The following is a 27,887-nucleotide window of genomic DNA, read 5'->3' as shown; positions in this document are numbered from 1 at the left end:
CAATCTATGTTTCCAGAAAAAAAGAGAACATAATAGTGTGTGTAGAGTAAAGAAACACGAGCTTTTAACAGTCCTAATATTTCTTCAAAGAAAAGTATCTTTCCTTTCCCCTCCTATTATTTTGAAAAACAATGTTTTAGGGCTTCCTTTTCCTGCATTTAGAGAAGTGACATTGCACAGAGGGTTTAAGTCCTCCCCACGCTTCAACCAGACTAGCAGAACCATAATTACATTCACTGCTTTTGTGCGTGGTCTGCATTTGACAATGTGCTATTTTTAACTTCTAAAGAAATGTCCAAGTTTAACCATTTCAAACAGATAAAATGGTCAAAAGGGGTTGTTTTACTCATCTGTACTCATTGTTTCAATTGTTAAAATCACCATAAAATCACAATTTTCATATATGCTCATTTAGGGCAGAGAAAGTGAGATCAAGATGAAATTGAGGAGTTTTTGAGGAAATTGATTTGATTGCCTGCCTCAATACAGATTTGTAAGATTTTAAAAGCCACTTATATAAAATTTACAGATACAAATAGGTCTTTGAGAAATGGTATGCTACTTCTCACTATTACTGTGTTACACCTGCAGCTTCCGTCTCTCAAGTTCTTCAGCTTAAAAAAGTAGCTAGGATTTGTGAAAGGTCAATTAAAACAGAAAAGGTTTTGAAAAGGCCAGAAGGGGTGGGTTATAAAAAGAAAAGAGAAAAAGAAAGGAAAACAAGTACATTTATACATGGTCAGTAGCTGCAGAAATGACAAAGTCCTACTTGACCATTGCTCTTGGCTAAACTTGGCAGAAAAATTGGGAATATAATTTGGCAGTGTTTTTCTCACATTCTTTATGGTAGATAAGAATGAAATAAAACACAATAATTTGAATGCCCATTGCAGTATGAAGAGTCCTCAATTTAAACTCTAGTCTGCTTTATCCCATGCTATAGAAATTAATGGTTATTTGATTGATTACTTGGTGGCCTTGGGAAGCTGAGACATGTAGAAAACAGCTTTCTTTTAATCTAAGGCTAGAATTGTTAGACTCTTTAGCAACTGCCTAAAACTAAAAATTGACCAAGCAAGATTCTTTAAGATATATTTAATAATATTTATTGAACTCAGAGGGATGTAGTTAGAATTCCGGCAGCTGAACTTTTTTTCAGTTTAGAACTAATCTATCCTGATGTATCAATACCTCTTATTTTCTTTCTAATAATCTTCCTGTAAAAGAAAAACTTGCATCTGACTTTTTACATAATGGTCTGCAAAACCATTGCCAACCTGAGAAGTGATTTAATCATCAAGTTTTTTTGGTTTGAAAGTCTGTTGAATATTTTTTAAAGCAGGTGTACAGAATCTGAAACTCCTGAGCTACATGTGGCTCCCTAAAGCTTTGAAAAGAGTTTCAGAAGTTTTTCTTTAAAAAAGATACCACCAAATAGTATTTTTACATGTATTAGAATGTGAGAAATAATTCATTACATAACTGTGGAATAATCCAATTCACTTGAGTTAATTTAAACTAAGTAGAACTATATAACCAAATTAAAATTTTGTTTGGCCCGATCAACAACTTTTTGAATGTAAATTTTAAAGTATCTTTCAAAAAAACAAGTACAACAACAGACCTAGAAAAAGTGGGTGCTTCTATTGTACAGAGATGCCTGTCCTCCCACTTATGCATTACATATTTCTAAATTTATTTAGAGTTTTGTATGCTAAATCATATTAATGGCCCAAGGTGGCTCCCAGAAATACAAAAGCACAGTGCAAAATAAAAGTTAATGCATTATTAAAACAGTAAGATGCTTTATATTTACATCATAGAAATATAAGTTATTCAAAAGAGAGTTAAAACAGTTAAAGCCTTGGTAAAAGCTTTTATCTGTTTGAGTGCCTTCTCTAAAGTCTAGTGAGATGTGATAAGAAAAAGGGTTTGTTTCAAGTCCAATGGCACTTTGTTCCGTAACTTGAATCTGAACAAGAAGAAAAGAAACATAAATAACTGTACAATTATTTTATTTTTACTGGACGAATATGCTGCCACATTCACAGCTAATTCTTGTGTCAAACGTAACTATTGGAGCTGCAGTGATCTAATCATGCAAGACAGACTCTGTAGGATTAGGCAATCCTGCAAGATCCTTTATCTAAAGCTGTGTAAGGCTTTATACATCATTAGAAACATTTTTAATTGGCCTCAAAAAGCAACCAGCAACCATTGAAGTTGTGTTAAATGGATGTTGTCAAATCTCAAGAGATACTCACGCTACCCGTGCTGCTGGGTATTCTAGCCCAGCTGCAAGCTTTAGACTGTCTTTCGGGCTATTCACAGAGCATAATTTCTAATACAATAATTCAAACTGGAGGCTACCAGCATGTGAGTCACCAAAGCTATTGGTAAGTTTCTCCTGTGATTGGGGATGCAGCTGGTTTAACAGTTTAACAATAGAAGTTAACTGTTTTCCTTGTCACTTGCTCCATGATTGTCCAGCGTCAATGGTAGATCCAAATTGGGAAACTGATCTACAGAGAGAAGTCAATTAATTATTGTCTGTACTTTGTATTTATCCATTGAACGTAATCAAGACTGTTTAGGGTAATGGCCATTCAGCATGGGACATGAAGCTTTAAAAAAACAGTGTACCTAACAAGTCTAGGGTCCTGCTCTTCGGGGATTTTTATAGAGGTTCTAACTGTATCAACTGTTCAACATTAATACAGATTATTTCAAAAAAATGTTGCAAACTGCCCTTGTTATTCGTGAGTATCAACCATGCATCACATTTCCTGAATTTGCAGGGATTGATGATTCCTGAGGCTCTTTCCGGCACAGTGATTTCTGCTGATAAGGGAAAATATATGCAGAGGTGTGTGTGTTTGTTTACAGGATATAAATGAAGAACAAATGCACAATGGTGGAATATAATGGCAGAAAGCTTCTATAAAACGGTTAAGTTTTCTATAAAACAGTTAAGGCCACACATTTTCCTGTAATTTCCCCTGCGAAGTCTTCCATTATCCAGTCCTAGATGCTTACTATCTTTATTGTAAACCACCAGGAAATGTTGATAGCCAGCAATAAACCAATCTAAATAATTAAATGAAAATTGAAATATAAGGCAACCTCTAGCCAAGGTTGATTATATTTACGTTCTTCCTACACTCTCACTTTTAACAGCTTCTCACAGATGCCAACAGCTTCAGGGAAACATGACACCAATGATAACATTACTGTATTCACTCGGATCCTTGATGGCCTATTGGATGGATATGATAACAGACTTCGCCCAGGTCTGGGAGGTATGATAAATAATACAATCATTTTTATTTTATTATTTATTTATTTATATCTTATCTTTATTATTTTTACAGATAGCTTAAGGTAGCAATGATATCCTTTCTCCTCCTATTTCTCCACAACAACACCACTGTGATTTGACTTAGGCTAGGAGAGAATGACTGGTCCAAGGTCATCCAGCTGCTTTCATGATTAAGATGGGAGCAGAAATCACGAGCTTTGTGGTTTCTAGCTTGACGCCTTAACGACCACTAGACCAGATTGGCTCTCAATGCACCATACTGAAAGTTTAGTATGTAATAAAGAAAACACTTCTTTGGTGTGGCTCCTTGGTTATGACACGTATTTATTTTAAACAACAGCAACCTTCCTGCTGTCCTTCTTGTAATAAGTTCAATGTTTCCTCCCCAGAAATAATTTCAGAAATGCTTCTGTTTGCTTTATGCCCTTGGTTGGTTCATTTTATCATTCAAGGTATGTTTTTGTTGTTACCTTTTAATGTAGATATTATTACCATTCACTGCCCTTTGAATAAAGGAGAGTATACCAGTGTTTTAAACATAAAGATAATCGTAGGGAGCAACATGGCAAGACAAGGGATTAGTCAAAATACGTGCTGAGAGCATATTACAACCTTCCCAAAGGGTGGTTTCCTTTCTTTTATTTTTTTTTATCTTAAAGATTGTTTTATGTCTTCCAGTCAGAATTCATGCTTGTCATCTTGAGAACAATCACAGTTGCCGCTTTCGTGTTTCATGGGGATAGAGAGGAGAAAGCTTGTATTTAAAAGCAAGCTGTAGGGTCTGTGCTGCCAGACTATATGAAAATCACCTGCAGTCGCATTTAATATGAGGGCAGTGGGGATTAAGTAACCGGTAAGAAATGTCCCCATTTTGGAAATTTTGGAATTAAGAGATCATAAAACTCTTTCAGCATGTCCCCAGCACGGTCCCCTTTCCACCTTTCCTGCTATAAGAGGACAATCTGTTTTGTGGAAATGCCACGGAAGAATCTTCTAAGGATGGATCACTTTTTCTCTACACATCTACTTGTTCGCATGCCGTCGGGAGGTTTAAATGGCCTCCCGAGATTAATACCAACGTTTCATAAAAACAGACACAAAGAGCTATCCCATGAAGTTAACTAATAAAATTGATTGTCCTCTGCCACTGATTTTCTAGTAAACAAGTTTCTATAAATGACCAAATATTTTAGACTTCAGTAAATAAATCAATGGCTTCCTTAATGGGTAAATCAAGAAAGCTAGTTTGCAGGGGTGCAGGAGTGTCAAACTCAAGGCCTGCTGGATTTGGCCCCACAGGGTGCTTAGATCTGGCCCGCAGGCCTGGAGATAGCAAATGAACGGCCCACAGTGCCTCTGCCACCGAAAACGAAGCTCAGGAGGCCCCAACCTCTGTTTTTGCTGGCAGAGTGCTGCAGGAAGCAGTTGTGGCCGAAAACAGGGTGCAGGGGATGACACACGGTCTCCCCAAGCTTCACTTTTGGTAGCAGAGGGCTGCAGGAGGCTGTTGCGGCTGAAAATGAGGTGGCTCCCCGGGCTTCATTTTCACTGAAAGAGGGCTATCGAAACAAACTAAAAGCAAACCAAAAAGAGAGAAACGTTTCTATTTTTGCATTTGATCATGCAGGAAGGGACAGGAAAAGAGAAAGGGAAAAAGAAAAAGAAGGAAAGATGGGACGAGAGAAAGGAAGGAAAAATAAGAAAAGAGGGGAAGGAAGAAGAAAGGAAAATGAAGAGGGAAGGAAAAAGAAGAGAAGGGAAGGAAGGAAGGAGATTATAATGAGAGTGAGGGAAGATCTCAGGGGATCTCAGGATCTCAGGTGCCCCACACATGAGTGACATCAAGCTGGCCAGGCCCACCTCTGGCCCTCTGAGATCAAACACAAACTCTGATGCGGCCCTCAATGAAATCGAGTTTGACACCCCTGGTGTAGTGATTGAAATTGGATATTCTAGTTCTGCCTTAGGCATAAAACTAGCTTAGATGACTTGGGACAATAATCCTCTCTTAGCCCTAAGGAGGAGGCAACGGCCAGCATTTTTGAAAAACATTGCCAAGAAAACAACAGAGACTAGTTCAAACACTCAAAAGGAATAAAAAACTGACTTGAAGTTACACACACACACACACACACACACACACACACACACATACACACACAGAAACACGGAGGGGGGAGAGACGGAGAGATTGAAGTAAATAAAACGTGAGAAAACTAGGCAGAATATCATTATTCTATTTTCTAGAATAATGACTAAAATTTTTGATGTGTGAAATCATGTGTAGATGTGATTTGAAGGAGACTATGATTTGGGAAGAGAGGAAAATGTAATATAACTCAAATATAACCTATATTTACTGAAACTGATTCTCTCTCTTGTGTAGGTATTTGTTTTGCTTTGTTTTTTTTAAAAGAACCTCACTAGTATGGATGTGTGAATTTCCTTATTTCTGTTTTGTATATGTGTGATTTTCTTCAAAATCTCTCTCACAATCCCCACACATTTATACTAAAATAAGATAAAACTGGAAAGTCAGTTGCATGATTTTGGAGGAAACAACATCATATGCATCCTGACTCTTGCGTTTCTTTTATATTTTACTGGCAACAGTGTGGGAGGACAACTTTATGGTATTACTTAAGAAAGAGATTTGAGGGGAAAAATACTTCTAGAAATAGGTAGAAAAAGAGTTCCATGAATCTGACACAAATCTCAAGCAGTTGCCTAACAACTCCAATTACAAATTCTAAAATAACAGGCCTTATAAGACAGCTTAAATCTGGCATAGTTCCAGATAATTACTTCAAGAGTAATTTATGCAATAATTTGGAATGGTGAATCCCTGTACTTGCTTTTCCCTTTACCTATGTCGAACACTGTGGGCAAACACCAAAGCATTATAGTGACATCTATCTGTAAAACAATGGCCAGCAGTTGCCAACTAACCATCAGCCTTTTAAACAGAATAATTACTGTAAGTTCTCTGTTACATAATACATTTCCTGATTAGGTCAGTCTAGACTAAAGCATATTTTGGCAGATGAGCAAACATGTTTTAGAGTTGGACATTGTATATCCTTGACCATGCCCTCATTCAGCAACATCTGGTTGAAAAATATTAATCAAAGCCAGGCTTTGCATTATATAATCACATTTATTCATCATGTTTAGGAGTGCACTTCATCTTACTTCCAGGATAAGGTTGTGGCATAAACTCATAAATCTATGGGTAGAACCTACTAATACTAATGCATAAACTTGATGAGAGTTCTAGAATAAAAGGTCTGTTGCTGTATGCAAAGTCATTGCACTAAAGAGATTCTAGCTTGAAAAATAGGGAGATGGGGATATATTTTTCCCCCAGTTGTTTAATTTGTATATTAACCTTCTTGTGTCCCAAATAACTAATTTAGAGCACCCTCAAAATGAAGCAATAAACATGAGGCACTATCTATATACAATAAACCATATTGTATATAGACAGTGTAGTGTTTATATAACAAACCATTTATTGGGTTTCATTAAAACTAGTGGCCTAGCCCAGTGATCCCCAACCTTTTTTATGCCGCGGCCCGGTATCCCCAACCTTTTTTATGGTGCGGCCCGGTACCGGCATCAGCTGGGCGCCGCCATCTTGTTTTGATGAAAAAGTGCTTCCGGTGAGCTCACCGGAAGCACTTTTTCATCAAAACAAGATGGCAGCGCCCAGCGCTTCCGGTGAGCTTTTCCGGGTAGAAATGGATTTCTACCCGGAAAAGCTCACCGGAAGCACTTTTTCATCAAAACAAGATGGCAGCGCCCAGCAAACCAGTGGCCTGGTAGGACTTGTTCCACGGACCGGTGGTTGGGGACCCCTGGCCTAGCCAATACCCTACCCTTTGAGGTTGCCCTTGAGATCAGCTCCTCTAAAACCAAGATCTTAATTTTTGAAAAACAACCTGAAGTACATGCCTAGTGGTTAAAAGACCAGTTTATACACCAGGCATTTTACCTTCCCAAATAATAGCAACATTAAAACTTCATTTGGTCAAAACACATATGCAGCTACTGTGGCCCTAGAGGCAGGCTTGATCAAAATTGAGGCAGCTGAATGGATTTGCATGTATGTATAGTGGTTGAATTTAATGTCCTTTTCAGAAGGTCTGGTTCTCTCCTTAATGGGACAGTTGTGAATCCATAGGGAACAAGGCAATTCTGCAAAAATGGTGATGTCTTGTTACACTGCATTTTTATAAGAATGCAAGTGTTCACCTTATAACTCTATTTAAAAAGTATCCATGCAGTTCTGTTCATTCCATGTTTGCTTCTATTATAAAACAAATGGCAGTTTCTTTGAACATGGCCAAATTTTGCTATCTTGTTTATAAAACAGGCATTTTTGATTGCATGGACAATCCTGCCATAAACAATGTTGTTTTATTTTGTTTTCTCTGCTGTTAATTTGTTGGATTCCAATCATTGGTCATAAAAAAATTAGTACAAAGAAAAACATGCATCATGAGATGCACCCAAATTATATCACCTATCTATCATGATGTGTGTGCTTTTGTCATGACTTATAGCAGATTCCTTTGAAAATTTATATTTAAAATTATAGTTTGACTCAGAATTAAGTGTGTTTCTAATCCAGAAATAAAAATATTAGGAGATTTTCCTTTTAGTGTTAGGGTGGGAAAAAATAGAACACATCAGTCTGTTTATAGTTAGCATTGTTGTGCATGTGTGCCTTTCAGTCATTATTTGATTCCTGGTGTTTGACTGGACAGGTCCCTGCAGTTTTCTAGGCAAGATTTCGGTTTGCTTGCTTCTTCCTAGGGCGGAGAGGGTATGATTGGTCCAAGGTTAATCAGTAGTCTTCATGGCTAAGGCAAAGTGAGAATTCACCATCTTCTGGTTTCTAGCTTGAAGCCTTAACCTCGGGCTCCTAATTAATTAAACTATTTTTATTTAACATTAGGAATCTCCAAAGTTGAAAAATGGTATATCAATTAACTATATATGATAGTGGCAACTATCAAAATTCTAGGTATTTTTTTTAAAAAAAAGATTGTGGTAAAATACTATAAATCTTTCAACATTAAAAATAATATAAACATTTTCAAAGTTGCAAAAGTTGTAATGGATTTTTTTAATCTTATTAAAATTATGGGAATCAATAATTATCAGGAATCAAAAATTGACTTGAAAGTAGAAAATCAATCTGTCAAGTCTCCTAAGCCATATTTGAATAGTAAGTACATTCTGCTTTCTCTTAAACAATGGAGGCATTTGGAGGTTGGGACAGATCCAAAAATGGCAAGATGGCAATCGCACAGTTGAAGCCTGTTAAGGTAATGAAGATTTAATAGCTGACCAGCTGTTGTAAGGCTGTAAGCCAAGATGAGTCAGCAGGGTACTGCTGCTTTAAGATGCGAGGCCATGAGAGGGCGTCTCTTTTTCCTCGTGTTCAATCTCCAATGTAGTTCTCTGTGTAGAGTTGAAGATTGATTGATTGTCTGGTATTTGCCTAACACATGTATGTATGTATATGTATATGTGTATGTATATGTGTGTGTGTGTGTGTGTGTGTGTATGTTATTCAGCTTTGTTCAGGTATTTTCCCACGTCATTGTAGTTGTGCTTTTAAAGTTGTAGCAACGTTTCGGCAGAATCTCATCTGCCATCATCAGGCTTCTTATGGCAGATGAGATTCTGCCAAACGTTGCTACAACTTTAAAAGCACAACTACAATGACGTGGGAAAATACCCAAACAAAGCTGAATAACATACATGTAAGTACCCGTGAAAACTTAAGAAAAAACACACACACACACACACACACACACACACATATTCTTAAGTTTTCACGGGTACTTACATGTATGGCATTCAGCTTTGTTTGGGTATTTTCCCACGTCATAGTAGTTGTGCTTTTAAAGTTGTAGCGACGTTTCAGCAGAATCTCATCTGCCACCATCAGGCTTCTGTATAGTGAACACTATACAGAAGCCTGATGATGGCAGATGAGATTCTGCTGAAACGTCGCTACAACTTTAAAAGCACAACTACTATGACGTGGGAAAATACCTGAACAAAGCTGAATGCCTATATACATATATATATATATATATATATATATATATATATATATATATATATACAATATATATATATATATATATATATATATATATATATATATATGTGTGTGTGTGTGTCTGTGTGTGTGTGTGCACGCGCGCATGTGTGTGTGTGTGTTTTCTGAGGTTTTCGCGGGTATTTGTATGTGGATCTTTGGTTATTCGGGTTTTCTCCCGTGTAAAATTGGAAGTATTTTGGCGACGTTTCAATGAAATCTCATTCGTCATCTTCAGGTTTCTGTCTTCGGCGTTGTGCTTCTTGGAGTAATGTGAGCTTGCAGCTGCTTCTTCCTTTTAACTGCCAGTGGGAGTGCGACTTGACTGGGTGGGGGCTTGGCTGTGTTCTCATTGGTTGGGGGCCTGGCTGTGATCTGATTGGTTGGGGGTTGGCTGTGTTCTGATTGGCTGGGGTGTGTTCTGTTCAGGTGGGGGCTTGGCTGTGCTCAGGTTAGTCTTAGTTGTCGGGGGATTTGAGCTGGTGAGCTGTGATCCTGTTGTTTAGCTTCGCGTTCGTGGTCATGCCACATCTTCATGTTGGGCGTCAGTTCACTTCATGTATGGGTCGGAGGGGTTTGAAGCGGGTAGTGATGCAGCTGCGGTACAGCTTCTGGTCCGTGGTCGTGTCTCATCATCTGTTTGGGTGTGAATCTGCTTTCTACGTGGAAGTGTGGTGATAGCATCTTGTGTGGCTCTCGTGGGTGTGGGTCTGGTGTTATTCTTCATGTTAGGTACTCGTTTGTTAATGAGGGCGGGTTTCCAAATGGCTGGTAGGAGGGAGGTATCATCTTGTTTATTCATGCTGTGTGGGCGTTTTTCTCTCTCTATGGCTTCTCTGATTATTCTGTTGTTGAAGTGTTCAGTTTTGGCGATATTTCTGGTATTTTTAAAGTCAATCTCATGTCCTGTGGCTTTGAGGTGCTGGACCAGGGAAGAGGTCGGTTCTTCTTTTTTGATTGAGTTCTTGTGTTCTTCAGTGCGTGCGCTAATTCTTCTGTTGGTTTGTCTGGTGTATGTGTTGGGGCAGGCGGTGCATGGGATTTCGTATACTCCTTGGTTTTCTAACTCGATTCTGTCTTTAGGGTTTCTTAGGATGGTGGATATTTTTTTGTTTGTGCAGAATGCTGTCTTAATGTTGTGCTTTTGGAGGATCTTGCTGATTTTGTCTGTAGTGCTTTTTATATATGGGAGGAGGGCTTTGCCGTTCTCTTGTTCTCTGTCTTGGATTTTGGTTGGGGTTTGTTTTTGGATTAGGTGGGTAATCTTTCTTTGGAATCCATTGGCTGTTAGTACGTTAGTGAGAGTGTGTAGTTCGTTTTTTAGGTGTTGTTCGTCGGCTAAGCATTTTGTTCTGGAGATGAGTGTCTCGGCTACGGAATTGATCTGTGCTGGGTGGTGGTGTGAGAGTGCGTGTAGATAGCGGTTTTCTATGTGTTTTCTTCTGGTAGATGGTGTGTCCTAGGGAGCCATTGGATTTTTTGTATACTAAGACATCTAAGAAGGGAAGTTGATTGTTAGCTTCTGTTTCCATGGTGAATTGTATTTTTGGATGTAGGCTGTTGAGGTGTGTGAGGAAGTTGTTCAGTTTTTCTTTCCCATGGGTTGTCTCACAATAGTAGTCATGTTGTAAACACTCTGACAAAGCCCTTCTGCCCTTTTTTAATGGATACATATTATTGAAGACTATTTGTATTACATGCATGATGCACCTGAAAAAGAATGTGGCCATGGTTACCTATTTGTGTCAACCATCTTGACTATTTTCGATCCCCACTCTGCAGAAGTCCTATTAATCAGCTCATATTATAAGCTGATGTTTTCTGAAAGAATAAAGGAGGTTAACTGTAAGTTGTGCTGAAAAATAAATGTACTTCATTGGTTAGACGATCAGCATTGGTTTTTCGCAAAACCATAAATGCTGTGGCAAATGCAGCTACCTAGATATTTAGCATTCATACCTTGAAGGCCAAGCTAAGTCTTGTAACAGATGTAAGCTATATTATTTATCCCCAGTGATTTGTTATGAAATTGGAGCATCTAATGTCTTCCCCTGGAAATTTGCCCCTTTGTTTTATTTTTCTTTGTATGTTTACATATATTATTGTATGTTTACCATAATGTTGCATGTATCCAGAAGCTGTGGTAGTGCAGTGGTTAAAATGCAATATTACAGGGTAACTCTGTCCACAGCCAGGAGTTCGATCTCGACTGGCTCAAGGTTGACTCAGACTTCCATCTTTTCAAAGTTGGTAAAATGAGGATCCAGATCGTTGGGGGCAATACACTGACTCTATAAACTGCTCAGAGAGTGCTATAAAGCACTGTGGGCAGGATATAAGCCTAAGTACTATTGTTATGTACACTGTATGTGAATCCCAACAGGCAGCACATTGCTCTATTATTTGAAATAATTTAGATTCCTGGATGTAACTTTTGCTTGGATGCAATCTTGCACCCATTTTATATACATATTTCTACCTGTGGTCAGAACTTTTTCCCTTGGGTTCACCTACTGTAATATACACTGACAAAGATTTTGTGGTATACTTTATATAGAAGTGATGAGTTATTATTGTATTTCTCAGAACTAAGATAGGCAACATTTTTCAGTTTTTTCAGTTCAATATGCCTACCAGAATTAAAATTGCTAAAATCTATTGGTGTTTTGAGTGAGATTGTTGAAATACAATTTTCCAACGTAAGACGTGTGTCAACCCTGAAGTTGGCTGAGCTCTGGCCATTTTCTTTTGTAGCTTTTCTCTAGGGAGTTTTCTTCTCACAGCTTCAAGGCTGACACAGCCTGGAGCGAAGGGGCCAGGGAAGGGGTGTGTAGAGATTGCTGGGTTGTTGTAGCCAAAATAAAATTCTTTCCCCTGGGAATCAAGGATGTTGGTGCAGGTGTTTGAAAGAAGGAGACTGAGGTCACCCAGCAACTGGACTATAGGTGCTGATTGGACTATGTGATGGATAACTGGGGGGAAGTAACAAAGTTTTACTTTCAATTGGGTGTAAAACCGGCGGGAACCTAGAGCCAGTTTTCCACCAAGAAAATGCCAATTTGGTATCCAATAAAATGTTCTTTGAGGAATACGCCTGCCTCAGAGTTCTTATGGAATGGGACATATTACTTGCAACCTTGAACAATAGGTTTTCATTTGCTGTCTATTTTAAATTTTTTAAATTATTTTGGGGACATTAGTGATGCTTTTTAAAGATGTGCCAGGCATATTGCCACTTTTTGGTCCAGGATTTGAACGGTATTTTGCACTCGTATTACTGTCAAATGGTTTGATATGGAAGTCAGGGAGATGAAAGCTCTTTCCTGTTTTGAGTCCCAGGGAATACTCTGCAGAAGTTCTATTATCAAGAACAAAGCTAAAGGCAGCTCTCTCTCACTCACCTGCTAATATAGCAGCTGTTGATTTTTTTACCACATGCTTTTCTTTTCCAATAGAGAGAATAACGGAAGTGAAAACAGACATCTATGTCACCAGTTTCGGTCCAGTTTCTGACACTGAAATGGTAGGTAGGACTGCACAGATTCTAAGCTTCTCCTATGATTGCTGCTTGGATAATTTGACAAGTGGATCCTTATGAGTGCTTATGCAATTCTCTCTCTTTTTATACCAGGAGTATACAATTGATGTTTTTTTCCGTCAAAGCTGGAAAGATGAAAGGCTTCGATTTAAAGGCCCAATGCAACGTCTCCCTCTTAACAATCTCTTGGCCAGTAAGATCTGGACCCCGGATACCTTTTTCCACAATGGCAAAAAATCCATCGCTCATAACATGACCACTCCCAACAAGCTGCTGCGCCTTGAGGATGATGGAACCTTGCTGTACACAATGCGGTGAGCCTTATGACAGCTGATGTACTTTGAATCTCGTTCTACATTCTTCATAAAAGCAGGGAAAACCCTCACACCTACATAGGAGAATGTCCAAAATCAGCGGAAATCACCATCACACTTTTCGGTTAGCAACTAATGTACAATGCTGAACAAAACAATATTTAATGAAACCCTCCCTTTCCCCACAATATTAACCACTGATTTAAAGCTTAAACTAGAGAGTTTAATTTGCTCCTGCTTTTGTACATTTTTTGTTAGTTGAAATGATCAAAGTTTAGGATGATTCAAATAAATTTAATTAATTAATACACATGAGAAGAGGAAGATGTGGATAAATAGGTATTTGAGGAGGTATATTTTTCAGATCCTGGTGGTTCTGAATTTTATTAAATATTAAAAACTGTCAAAAGTTCTATTTTTTAATAGCAAAATGTAAAGGTTTCCCTGTCGGTCACGTCTGGCAGTATGGCATGGTGCTCATCTCTGTTACTTGGCCAAGGGAGACAGCGTTGTCCAAAGACAATTTCCATGGTCTTGTGGCCAATATGGCTATATACCAAAGGCTCAGAGAACACTCTTACCTTCCCGCTAAAGTGGTACCTATTAATCTACTTGCATTTGCATGCTTTAAAACTGCTAGGTGGGCAGGAGCTGGGCATGTAATAGGAATTCACCCCATTGTATGACCTCAGGACTCGAACATGGACATAATAGTAATGTTTTTACTATTAGTAAAAACAAGTAAAACTGGAAAAAATAAAATGAAAAAAGTAGGTACAGAAAAGGGAGAAAAATTAGAGAAATGGAAAAGAAAGAAATATACAAATGTAGTAAAGAAAAAGAAAAATATGTAAAAAGGACTTACAATCTTTATCACATGTATGAATAATTTTAGTAATGTATTACACATTCTTTTAAAATACAACAAAGGATTTCTTCCCATATCTCATCTCTTATCTATAAACAGATCCTTAAAGCCGCCCCATTTCAGCAAAAGTCCATCACTAGTGATAACACCATATCTATTTCAACCTTTATCAAATAAACCAACTTGATTTTACTTCTCACCATCTTCTGACCATCAAATGATATCCTAGAACTTAATTTCCTTTCATATATTCTAGTCCTTTCTTACAAAATTCTTCCCAGCTTTAACAAGATTCTTTAGTAAATCCAATATAGGAAAATTATCCCAGTCACTGTCTTGTCTTAATAATTAAAAAGGATATACAAACAACAAAAATCAACTAGTGTCTTTTGTGTGTCCAATCTAACATCTTTTATCTCATTATTCTTGTAGCCCATCATTTTTAAATTCAGTCCTTATCATTTGTGTTAAAATAATATAATAATTTTATATTGTAAGATTAATTTAATTAATTTATAATTGAATAATAACACAGACACACATTTAAATATGACTTGATTTTGTCAACAGGTAGAATGTGTTCCTCTTCCATAGTATATTTTAGATATAATCTATAAAGTCAGAGACTATTAAAATTAATTTCTGGGTTCATTGTTCAAAGATAGCATTCAATATTCCCAATGTTAAAATATTTTATTTCATTCTGTATTTGTAAGTCTAGTTTGAGTGCTATTCCCTTTAACTGTAATCTTTAGTTCTCTTCAGTTCCCTCTACTGTCCAATTTTTAAAGTCTTATCTTATTATTTTTTAAAAAAGCAAATAAAAACAATAGCATTTTCCCATTCCAGGGACTCTTTATAATTAATTCCAAAATCTTATTACAAACTTTACTCTTACTCCATTTACAGCTTTCTAAAATCAAAGTTTAATTACTCTTTTTCAGTGTATTAATTTTTTTAAAAAGTTCCTAAACAAGTAGTTAAAACTTATTTTGCTATGGATTGAAGGAAACTTACCCAATGCTGTAAAACTTTCCCCTTTGGAAGAATCTTAATTAAACATTTTAAAATTTATATTCTGAGTTTCTTGGAATGTACCCACCTATTTCTTATGCTTAGAATTAGGACTATCTGACTATATTGGTGTTTTTCAACCTTAGTTGGCTTCTTGGGAAACACTAGGAGTTGAAGCTCATACATCTTAAAGTTTCAGAAGTGGAAAAATGTGGTTCTACAAGAATGCAGTATTTGACTTGCTTGACTTTTCAAGAGATAAAAGGGCATCAAATTTCTGCTTGATATTATGAGCTTTCAATCTAGTCATTTGCTCTGTCAAGCTTTGGACAAGCCACTTTTAAACTGAGGATCAGCATATCTTTTATCTCTCCATATTTTATTAAATTAGATAGTCTGAACAGTTATTCCAGATAATTATTTAACCAACATGTTTGATGTACTGGAAAGATTTTTGTAAGCAAGATTTAATACTTTTCTTTCTTTCTTTCTTTCTTTCTTTCTTTCTTTCTTTCTTTCTTTCTTTCTTTCTTTCTTTCTTTCTTTCTTTCTTTCTTTCTTTCTTTCTCTCTCTCTCTCTCTCTCTTTCTTTCTTTCTTTCTTTGTTTTTTTCTCTCTTTCTTTTTCTTTCTCTCTCTCTCTCTCTCTCTCTCTGTATGTATGTATGTATGTATGTATGTATGTATGTATGTATGAATGTATGTATGTATGTATGTATCACAATTAGAAATCTCACAGAGCGACTCCATGTTAGCAGAAGTGAGATTGTACTGCAGAGTCTTGCTAAACTAGGGACTATTGAGTTTGTTTGTTCTGATTGCCCTGTCCATTTTATACATCTTGGCACTGAGTCTTAATTATCCTCCTGCTGTTAAATTGTTGTGGCTGGCCCATTGTGGAGAAAATTTGTCTCCTATTAGCCCATGTGTCTGCAGAAATATCTAGAAAGATAGTTAAGTTTTATGCTGTTGATATTGCCATCCCAAGTGGGCAACCGTTATGCCTTCCCAGTTATTAAATATTGAAACGCCTCTCATGCTAATTTATTTAATATTACGCCTTAGACCATCATGTTTTCTTATATCCTCTTGGGTTTTTAAATTCTATTTCTAAATCCTTAAGTGTGTTCACATTTTTTCTACAGTTTGTTACTCTTCGTTTTCTTATTTTTTGGGCTAAGTATCCTTTGAACATTGGTCTATTACTGTTAATAAAGTGGATGAAATAGTTTGGATTTAGGCCATCAACAGCAAGAGAGCCAACTGCCTTATCACACTAAGCTTGTGGCTAGCAAAAAAGAAGAAGCAGCAGCACATTGCTGTAGCTCAGTGATCCACACTCCTTTGAGAGTGGAGGCCATTAGTTCACATGTGCGACTATCACTACTATGCCATTACCTATGTTATAGCTAATCCTTGACTTATGGCCACAATTGAGCCCAAATTTTTTGTTGCTAAGCGAGACAGTTGTGAGGTGAATTTTGCCTCCTTTTACGAGCTTCCTTGCCATCGTTGTTAAGTGAATCATTGCAATTATTAAGTTAGTAACATGGCTGTTAAGTAAATCTGGTTTCCTCATTGACTTTGCTTGTCAGAGGTCACAAAATGAACACAGGGACACAGCAACTGTCATAAATATGAGTCAGTTGTCAAGCATCAAGAATTTTGATCCCAAGACCATTGAGATGCTGCAACGGCTGTAAGTGTGAAAAATGGTCATAAGTTTTTTTTTTATTGGCATCGTAACTGACTGGCCACTAAAGGAACTGCTGTAAGTCAAGGATTACTTGTATTATACCACTGGAAGCTTCCCCCACACTGTAGATTAGAGCCTCAGTTTGCAAATGTGCTGCCTTCTGCACCAATCCTGCTCACTTCTTGCCATGGTAGATTCTATTGTGCGTATTATATTCAAAATAGACTTTTAATTTGCTTTGTTTTTTTTGAATGTAGATAGGAAATACAAACATAAGATGTAAGTCAATGACCATTCCCAAAGCCCTTCAATTCCAAGGTTGCTGTAGGACTGAGTAATAAATCACAAGAATTAAATCCTTAAGAAAGCATCATTGTTGAAAGGACAGGACAGTTCAACGTATGATGCAGGGCACAAAAAGTGAGTTTTGGTGAACAACATCACTGCTACAGTAAACTTTAATTCTGAGATTGTAAACATTGGTTTTCTTTATGGGGAAATGTTTCTGTGGGATATAGTACAAGCCTAATTAAGTTGCATAAATGACCTAGTATTATATAGAATAAAAATGATAAGCTAAATCATGCTGTAAGTAATGATGCAATTACATTACTATTAATTAAGAGCAGTAGCAATTATAATTGATTGGAGTATGAATTTAAGATTTTTAAGTCTTTGCTCTTGCTAGAAGCGAACTTTGTCTAAATTTGAAAAAAAAAACAATTTTCACAAGGGGTAAAATCCATATCTGAGCAGTGTAGGATAATGAATAGTATAGATTTGTATATAAGGGGGGGGGGAAAACAAGTCATGCCTTGCTTGTGTGAAACTTTTTGGCCAGTTGTGTAGACTTGCATAAGATATAAAATGAATACACTATTCTTTCTTATAGGTTAAAATATGCCCAGATAATGAAAATATGTTTTTATCTGTGTTTAATGATTGTATGTATGTATGTGTATGGGATTGTTTTGCTGCATTAGATTTTCAACAACTCTCTTAGATACTATAAATTCCTTAATGGCAAATCCTCCCCCCCTCTCTCTCCCCCCCTCCCTCCCTCTCTCTCTCTCTCTCTCCTCCCCCTCTTCCTCCCCCCCTCTTTCTGTTTTTGATTGTATAGTCTGTAAATAGCAAATACCTCCAACTTAACCACCAGAATTACATTATAAAAATCAATTTTTATCAGTGTGCTTACTCCATCCTATTTTAAATGTACATCATTTTTCTGCAGATTCTCCTTTCAGTATCTAAACATTAAAAAGAGCCCTGCTTTTTGGTTCTCCCAATAAGGCAAATGACTGTCTTATTGGCACAATATGTTGAAATCTTTATGAGATAAAATTTGTAAAAGTATGCTAAAAATTGTCTCGCCTATCCTAAATTTAATAAGGAGATGTTCAACAATCCTAGTGTGGAGAATAAGGAACACATCTACAAAACGTTGAAGAAACAGAATTTTTTTTTTTACAGTAGTGAGCTTTTATAAAATTGAATAAAATTATCTTATCCTTATTTTTCCATATATAGAAGCATGGTGCACCTGTGTCATTAACCCTGAAATTGCAAGTCAACATGTACACCATATCATGTACTAGTGTGAAGTTTCTGACAGGTTCAATCTGTTTGTTAAAAATAACATGCAGTGCCTGTAACTTCCACTCAGTGGCGGCATATCCTCACCTTTAGTTACAATAACTTAACTGAAAAATTGTGCTTATTAATAGAGAAAAACATTGAACACTTCTTTGGCTTTGATCATGAATATAAATCCATACAGTGAATCTGGTGGTCTTTGATTTCGTGTCCCATAATATACTTAATAAAAAAGGCACTATAATTGCATTAAGTATTAAAATTAATTAATATAAAATGAAAGAGTTCTTTTTTATTATCCCTGTAGAAGAGGCTGGGTTATTCTCTCTTAAAAAGAAAAACAAGCTTGCTTTAATTATGAATCTGGCAGATTCCTGCAGAGAGAAGCTAGTGTGCCAGATGTTGTGTAATGTCTTCACAGCTGTGTGTAATGTCATCTAAGGTATAAAACTGACTTGCTAAGCTGCCTCTGAAAAAACCTCACACCTTCTACAAAAGCCCATTTATTTAATTAGCAGGAGTTTGTTTTGCTTTAGCTTTAATATTAGTAGTTTAATTATACCTGATATAATTACCGAGAAAGATAACAAGAAAGCTCAAGATGCAGTAAAAAAAAAAAAAGTATGAGATAAGGAAGTAATGTTAACCTATATTATATTCCCAGATCCATCTTGGAGATGATGGTTAGACTTTAGAAGAAGGCCGATTTTTATCATGCCAGAAGTTGTAAGACATGATAGAAGAAAGCTGTTGATCTCTTTTGATAAAGTATTTGTATTTTGGAGATTATTATTTACTTCCATGGAAACAAGGGTCCAAAATGCTATGTTAAAATACAGTACAGCAGTGTTTTTATGCCCCAAGTATAAAGCTTTCGGTGATGAGAACAGCAGTGGGATTCTATCTGTTCCACTACTGGTTCGGTGATTGTGCATGCATGCATGAGCACTTGACGTGTGTGTACAGCTTTCCCCACAGCAGCTGAGGCCTGAGGATATAGAAGAGAAAAGCGCAGGGCCAGGTGCGAGGGCGAATCCTGCGCTTTTCCCTTCTTTCTCCTCTCATTGTCCTTTTTTTCCTCCTCTCAGCTGATCCTTGGAGGCTTATTTTACTACTTGTTCAGCCTAACCGGTCCGAACCACCACTGGACAAAAAGCCCAAAGTATGTGAAATAAGTACCTATTTGCCACTTTGTCTTGTAATCCAGTACTTTTGTCCCAATGACAGAAATAGTATTGCGTCTGCCCCTTTGGTACACGCATACACTGTCACAACAGGCATACAAATGGGTCAAGATGTATATCATGCCTGCACAGTGCAACTTTTGTCATATGCCCCTCCATCCTCTCTTATAGATGCCTCTTAGGAAACCCATACACACACACACATACACAGGTGTATCATTTCATACATCGCTTCCACTGGCAGCCATCACTTCTCTTACAAAGTTATCTTACAATCACTACACCGTTTTAGTTGCAATTTAATTTTCTTGGGAATACCTGTAAACATTTTAAAGCGATTTGAAGCTTTCAGTACATTGGTTTAATTTCTAAGGATAGAGAAAAACCCAGGGCAGAGGAAACTTTGAACATTAATTTCAGAATGCTCTTGAAGCTACAAAGTCCTATCGAGAAGAAGCTGAAATCAATAAGCTGCCTTTGATCTCATTACAGTTGAGCAGGGAAAAAAATGAAAATAAATGTCCTTCATCACTTACAATGGGAGAACGAGAACTGGTATACTTTTAGCTTTAGCTGGTGATTTTGTCTTAGGAACAGAAAAAACTTTAGATTTTTCAAGTCATAGCTGCTGAGATATCGTCCTTAAGTTTCCATTGACTCTATAATTCTGACCTTCCAGCAGAAACAGAAAGAATGCTCATATTGTACAGTCACACCACTTCCAAGAGAGTGATAGATGATAGATAGATAGATAGATAGATAGATAGATAGATAGATAGATAGATAGATAGATAGATAGATAGATAGATAGATAGATAGATAGATAGATAGACAGACAGACAGACAGACAGACAGACAGACAGACAGACAGACACATCTCAATCAACCTCTGTATACAATTCTGGCAGAGATTTAGCAGCTGTTTTCTTCATAAGAGGCCAAAGAAAAACGAGGGTGTGCTCCATAGATCTCACAACCCATCATGTGGTTGTGGAAATAAGTGCTCAAGTATAGTTATATATAGGTTCATAATACAATCCAAATTGTTACAGTTCATTAAAATCATGTGGTTCTGCATTAGGCCTAAGAAAGATCTGAATTCCTTTTGGGAACAACTTGCAGGCTAGGTGGGTATATTTCTTTTGGGAACTACAGGGAGATTCAGTTTGTGTTGCTGGCAGATTGTGCCCTGAATGTATTAAATACATATACAAGTTTCCTCAGAACAGCCACCTAGAAAAAGTTATTTTAAACAATAAACCTGTACAGTGAGATATCACTAATTTTATGAGCCTATGACATTTTTGACATCGATTTTCCCATGGAAAATAATAGCAGTGTAAAAATGTTCTACCCCATATTACTGACCACATACATCATTCACTATTGATAATAAAATGTTGCCTGACCTGCATATACAAGTTATAGCAGAACTTAAATAGTAATATAAGCTTCTCAGAAAAGGACATCTTACAGCACTAGAGGCATTTTTGTATTGACAATCACAGGAATGGAGAACATCTGTCTCACCAGGTGTTTTTAAATCAACTGCCTGAAGCTAAAGCAGTTTTGGAAATTAGGATGTATGGGAGTTACAGCCCAACCGAATCTTGAGGACAAATATTGCCAGTACCTAGACTTTTACTACTAATGATTGCATTGAATTCTTATTTTAAATTCAGAAATGGAGATCAAAGAACTTAAGAGTAAATAAAAATGCACCCATTTGTATTAAGCTGGATTCAGAATGCAGAGCTGCAGAGACAAACTGATTTCCTGGACTCTTTAGAGCTGAGCAGAAGGCAGAAGGCAGAAAGTAGGGCTTATCATTCAATAGTCAATAGTAAAGGCAGGAAAAGGGGTAGTTTCAGAAGTCAGTAGGAGAGTAATACAATGATTCTGGGTTTTTTGGCCATAACTCCTGTGGCTTACCTACATAATTTGTAAAATTATTTATTCTTTTGGAGCCTGTTGTTATTATATTCATGGAATTGGGGTGGATCTTCCATAATAAAGTCTTGTATAATGTCAATGGTAAATGATCCCATCTCCCCCAATCCATTGACCAAAGGAATCTCTGACAACCATGAGGATCATTCTTTACCCTGTTCTTTCTTCTGCTATTGGAGGTGATGAAAGCATTTCCCCAAACAGCCCAGTAGCCTTATTACTGTACTGTGGCCCCAAAACAGTAAAAATGTTCTGGGCACAAAGTTTGCAGACTGTCTATGAGCAGGAAATTAGTAGACGTTATGGTGCCTGAATTCGGAGTATTGATATGTTCCTGCTCATCCACAGTAAAGCTCTGCAGAGTTCAAGCATTAAATGCTGGAGAAAATCCACAAAGAGCTCACCAGAGTTGATCGAGCAGAAGTCAGTAAAGGTTGAAAGCAGAAAAGGAAGACATTGTGTTTTCCAATATCAACCTAAAATGGCATTTATAGAACAGTAAACTGAGTCACCTTTGTGAAACAGCAGACTGAGTCCATAGGTTGTCTGAGTTTACAAACTCTGTCCCATTTTGGGGTTGCTGCTTGGTTCCAGGGAGGTCCCTTTACTTGAAATCCTCTCTCTTAATTCCATAATATGAAGGAGAAAAGGATCTCATACCCTATACTACTACTGGCAAAGAGCCGAAGAAAAATAAATAAAAATGAAATAAAAAATATAGCGCTCTATAATGTGTAACGTGTGAGTAGAGAAATCAGCACACGATACTTTAGCGACAGATCAGTCTCACTGTCAATGATTAAAATTATTTTAAGCAAAAAAAGAGACAGAATGCAGACATTTGTTATGCTGCTTTAAGTGGTCAGGTGAAGAAACAAGGTTGGAAACAATAAACACGGAATGCTGCTGAATCCACACACTTTTTAAAAGAAATTCCATAGAATGCTATGAAGGACAATGAAAGTTTGTGTCAGGCCTGCCATCTTCACCTTCCTCACTTTGCTGGCACACTGCCAAAAAGTGCAAGGGAGGGGGGAAGGCAATTCGGGAGGTAAAGGTGGGACATGAGAATGGGAATGAAAAAGGGAGAGGTGACAAGCTGACAGAAACCAGTCCTTCACTCTTAAAGTTAAGATTCTTCTCAAGTGAAATATAACAGCATTATTATAGATAATTAGAGGGGTGGAAAAGATCATGTGGAAACAGGGAATACAAAAGTACCAGATTTTTAATGCCTATTTGATTTTCACGTCATACTGTAACTGTACATACAACAGGATCTTTGTAGCAGAAAATTCAGGAAGATTTTTCCTTAACTGTGAGGAATGTCGGTGTAATTCTCTGTGAGAAGGTTCTTGAGAAACAGGGAGGAGGAGCCGCAGACAAGATATGAGGCATGGCGGCACAGTGGTTAGAATGCAGTATTGCAGGCTAACTCTGTTCACATTGCCAGTAGTTTGATTCAATGGTGGGATTCTAATTTTTTTACTACCGGTTCTGTGGGTGTGGCTTGGTGGGCGTGGCAGGGGAAGGATACTGTAAAATCTCCAGTCAGAGGTGGTATTTGCTGGTTCTCCAAACTACTCAAAATTTCTGCTACCGGTTCTCAAGAACTAGTCAGAACCTGCTGAATACCCACCTCTGGTTTGATTCCTTCAATCCTGACTGGTTCAAGTTGACTCAGCCTTCCATTCTTCCAAGGTGGGTAAAATGAGGACCCAGATTGTTGTGGGCAATGTCCTGTAAACTGCTTAGAGAGTGTTGTAAAACACTATGGAGCAGTATACAAGTCTAAATGCTATTGCTACTGCTAATGGTCAGACAAACAACAGTTGATCCCACAGAAGCAATGTGGGAGGCATGGCAAACATCTTAGGAGGAAGTCTTCCTAATTTCTTGGACTGTAAAGATGAGGGGGAGAGAGATATTTTCAGACTTGCAAGATTTTGTTACTGTACCCTTATAGTAAAGGTAGTATTAATACTCATGATTGATACTTCTTGTCTCAGCTACCTCACAGAGCTAACATTTGGTTTACAAAATCATGGCTGGGATTTAGGAATTATAAAAACATTATATTATTACCGTATAATATACTCATTTACTATATAATAATCCCCCCTGTTGCTTTAAATGGTGCATCCATGTCAGGCAGCTGATTTCTAATATTATTAAAAAGTCGCTAATCATAATGAAGCATCCTGAAAAGAGAAAATGGAGCTCTTCAGAAATTTTCTGCTAACATAAATAGATTTGGGTTTACACACCTTAACGCACATCAACAGTTCTGAAGCCATTTGCTGTTTAGTCAACAAATAGTCAGTTCAGGCAACTAACTGATCTTGGGATTCACAAAAGAGCATTTACAGCTGGAAAGCGAAATGTTTTGGATCAGATGCTAGAAGCCCTTTAAACAGATATTCTTTTACTACTTGTCCTGTAAGAAGAAGATTGCTCTGTTCCTGACTTAACCTAAGACTTTCTGCTTTATGTTCACCCAAATTAAATTTCATATGATCACTTTCTAATTATATGTTTAATAATTTCTGTCACAAAAAAAGCTATTATTTGGTCATAACTTTTGAAGAGTCCTAGAGTTTGTGTGATTTGCATGTACCTCAGAGACCTTAGAAGATCAAGTTGGATGGCCAATTGTCTCTCCACCCATCACTATCCAGCACTAATATGAATTGCAATTTCCTGTAGCCCAATGCAATTTACCACTTTGAAACCTTCCCTAAGGAGCAATTATCTCCCTGATGCTGGCCTCCAAGATAAAGATCCTGGTCAGTTGATTATTTGCTTGTGCTTGATGTAATATGGAAATCTTAAAGGAATCTCCATGGTCTTTGAAGTCCATTTGACATTTCCTACATTTGATGTGGGGCTGGCTCTGAAGTGATATAGATATGGAAGATTTCCAGGACTACTGCATTTATTGAGATTTAAAAATATAGTTCCTTCTTTGTCTGCCTAAGTTGTTAGCACTAACCATTAAAATTCAGTGAAACCTCAATTTAATAGATCACTTGGGATGAGAAGTTATCCATTAGAGCCGTGGTGATGCAGTGGTTAGAATGCAGTACTGCAGGCTAATTCTGCTGACTGCCGGCTGCCAGCAGTTTGGCAGTTCAAATTTCACCAGTCTCAAAGCTGACTCAGCCTTCCATCCTTCCGAAGTCAGTAAAATGAGGACCCAGATTGTTTTGGGGCAATATGCTGGCTCTGTAAACCGCTTAGAGACAACTGTAAAGCACTGTGAAGTGGTATATAAGTCTAAGTGCTATTGCTATTATTCCCAATTATCCATGAAGTTGGAGAGAATATCATCCATGGCAGTGCCATTATGCAAATTATATAAAATACGATAAATACATGGCATGATGGCTCAGTGGTTAAAGACACTAAATTTGTTAGCTGGAAAGCTAACAGCTCTGGTTCAAGCCTCGAGCACTGCATAATGGGGTGAGCTCCTATTCCGTGCCCCAGTTCCTACCCATCTAGCAGTTCAAAAGCATGATAATGTGAGTGGATTAAGAGGTACCATTTAGGTGGGGAGGTAACAGCATTCTGTGCACCTTTGGTGTATAGCCATGCTGGTCCCATGACCATGGAAAATGTCTTTAGATAGCACTGGGTCTCTCGGTCAAGAAACAGAGATGAGCACCGTACCCTAGAGTTGGACATGACTAGACAGGGAATTCTTTACCTTTACTTTAGTATAAATACATCAGATTATTTTTTTGGGCTGTTAAGTCCAAAATCAATTTCATTGATATCTGCTGAGTCAAGGTTTTGTTACAGCAAGAAAACTGTTAATTATAAGTCTGAGAAAATGTCAATAGATGTTCAGTGCTTCTGTGCCCTGGAAGTCATTTAACTATCAAAATAAAAATTCAAAACATCCTGACACTGTTCACTTGAAACAAAGATTTTAATTTCTGAATCAGAGGAAAAACTTGAATTCTGTCTCTCTTCCTGTTAGATTAACCATATCTGCGGAATGCCCCATGCAACTTGAAGACTTTCCCATGGATGCCCATGCTTGTCCATTAAAATTTGGAAGCTGTAAGTGCTTTATTCTCTTTAATATGATTTCTAAATAATATTTTTATTGAACTGCTGTGTTTAGTAAGGGCAGCATAATTTAGTCAAGAATTTGACACCATATGTTTTCCAGGCTTATTCCTAGCACTGAGGATTTTCTGTACTTATAAAGGAGTTCATACACATTTCCCTGGCTGAGATGTATCTTGACATACTGTTGTGTGTAGCTGATCACATATTGTCAAATATTGCAATGTGCTGCTTAGCTGACAACCTTTGAATTTAGAAATGTGTATATTGAAAGAACATACTAGCACTTGGTAGAGGTGCAGTGAATATCCCAGATGCTAGGATGTTGATCTGTACAGTGATCAGAATAATGCAAGAAATGGTTTTTCCTGTGATACTTTCTGGAAGCAAAAGTTGACTTTTGAAAAAGCAGGAGAGAATTATGGAAGATTTTGAATTCTAGTGTTGGAGAAGACTCCTCAGAATAGTAGGGATAGCTAAGAAAACAAACAAATGGGTAATTGAATAAATCAACACACAATTCTCACTCAAAGTGCAAATGACTAGGTACAAATTATCATACTTCACACATACAGGGTAAGATTTAGCTCTTTTTACAAGTCTGTCACGTTAGCAAACATAAAAGGAAAGGAAAGAAGAAGAGGGAAGCAACAAGTTGCATGGAATGAAATACAGCAGTGATAGGTAGACATAGGAAGGCCTGTAAGATAAAGCTGCGGAAATCTGTCTACATGAGAGACTCAACACTGACTTAAAGATAGATACATAATCTACCAAGAAATCATATTTTTGAATAAAAAGATTAATTATATCTCTTGAAATATGCATTTAAATGCAGATTAAATTTAAATTATTTTTAAATTCAATTTTCTTTAACAGCAGATGTTTTTAATAGAGATTAATATTAGAACCTAGATGGAATATAACCAAAAAAGGCAATCTATTCCTGAAATGTTGGTAGTTGATTTCTGATCATCTTAGTGGTAGACATTCATTCTCTGCACTGGGATGATTTTGTAACTAGCAGCCAGAAGATTGAATGGCTCTTATCAGAAATGAAATGACTTATCCATAGTTTTGCTGTGAGCCACAAGTAAGGATACTTGAAGGTTATAGGCAGTACTATTTCGAATATTTCAAACAGAGCAAAAAAGAGGCTAATAATCTATGTATTGTCAAGCTTTCTTATGAACCTTGTCAATGGAAGAAAGTGTATTATGAAACTTTTCAAAGAACATGAAAGAAAAACTACATGACACACTTATTCATCAGAATTTGAAAGCAGAGGTCCTGGTATGATTGTAGTTTAGGGTTTTTATATTTCTAGGCAATGACAAATCCCATTCATTCTCAAGAAACATTAGCACAAGTTTTGTGTATGGTGTTGTTGAATGTCCTATGCACTGCATAGTAGAGACATAGTAGGTTTTTTTTTGCTCAGCATGCTTTTTGTCTTTCCTCAGCTAATACAGGGCAGGATTTATTGTTCTTTGTACAGTTGCAGATATATTACATTTTGACATGCCGTAATCTGAGGTCCAGGTTCCCAGTTGTATAGCAGTCACCTGATGAATATATGCAAATAACTCAACATAGGTAAAACATGCCACTGCGTAGACGCAATGTGGAGAAAATGTATCATTCTTGAAAAATATATAGCAACAACTATTTTATTTATTTATTTGGTTTGTCAATTGCTTACAAGATAATAGGTATAAGTAAAAACATAGTTATGAATACATGGATACATATAAGAAAAATAAAAACAATAAAAGAAACAATAGGACAGGGATGGTAGGCACTTTGATGCGCTTATGCACACCCCCTACAGAACTCTTAGGAAAGGGGTGAGGTCAATAGTAGACAGTCTAAGGTTAAAGTTTTTGGGGTTTGGGGAAAAAAACCACAGAGTCAGGTAGAGTATTCCAGACATTGACCACTCTGTTGCTGAAGTCGTGTTTCCTGCAATCAAGTTTGGTGCGGTTAACCTCGAGTTTGTATCTATTGTGTGCTCTTGTGTTGTTATGGTTGAAGCTGAAGTGTTCATTGGCAGGTAGGACATTGCAATGTATGATTTTATATACTATACTTAGATCGGACCAAAGGCGGCGTAGTTCTAGGTTTTCTAGGTCTAGAATTTCAAGTCTGGTGGCATAAGGTATTCTGCAACGAGTAGAGGAGTGGAGAACTCTTCTTGTGAAATATTTCTGGACT

General features: G+C 37.1%; 2 protein-coding genes across 5 annotated transcripts in view; one reads left to right on the top strand and one right to left on the bottom strand.

Annotated features, from left to right (window-relative positions):
• The window catches only part of GABRA5 (gamma-aminobutyric acid type A receptor subunit alpha5), an 82,561-nt gene that overhangs the window by 14,621 nt on the left and 40,053 nt on the right, over positions 1-27,887 (top strand). The window contains exons 3-6 of the mRNA XM_026666720.2: positions 3,178-3,299; positions 12,893-12,960; positions 13,069-13,289; positions 25,582-25,664. Of these exons, the coding sequence (XP_026522505.1) occupies positions 3,178-3,299; positions 12,893-12,960; positions 13,069-13,289; positions 25,582-25,664 (494 nt within the window). The remainder of the gene's footprint in view (positions 1-3,177; positions 3,300-12,892; positions 12,961-13,068; positions 13,290-25,581; positions 25,665-27,887) is intronic.
• GABRB3 (gamma-aminobutyric acid type A receptor subunit beta3) overlaps positions 1-27,887 on the bottom strand; it is a 219,233-nt gene that overhangs the window by 164,165 nt on the left and 27,181 nt on the right. The gene's annotated exons all lie outside the window — the stretch shown is intronic.

The sequence above is a fragment of the Notechis scutatus genome, chromosome 5, assembly GCF_049901735.1.
Source record: "Notechis scutatus isolate UNSWTSFEM ecotype Mainland chromosome 5, rNotScu1.2, whole genome shotgun sequence".
Lineage (NCBI taxonomy): Eukaryota > Metazoa > Chordata > Lepidosauria > Squamata > Elapidae > Notechis > Notechis scutatus.
This window is presented reverse-complemented; position numbering and strand designations above follow the sequence as displayed.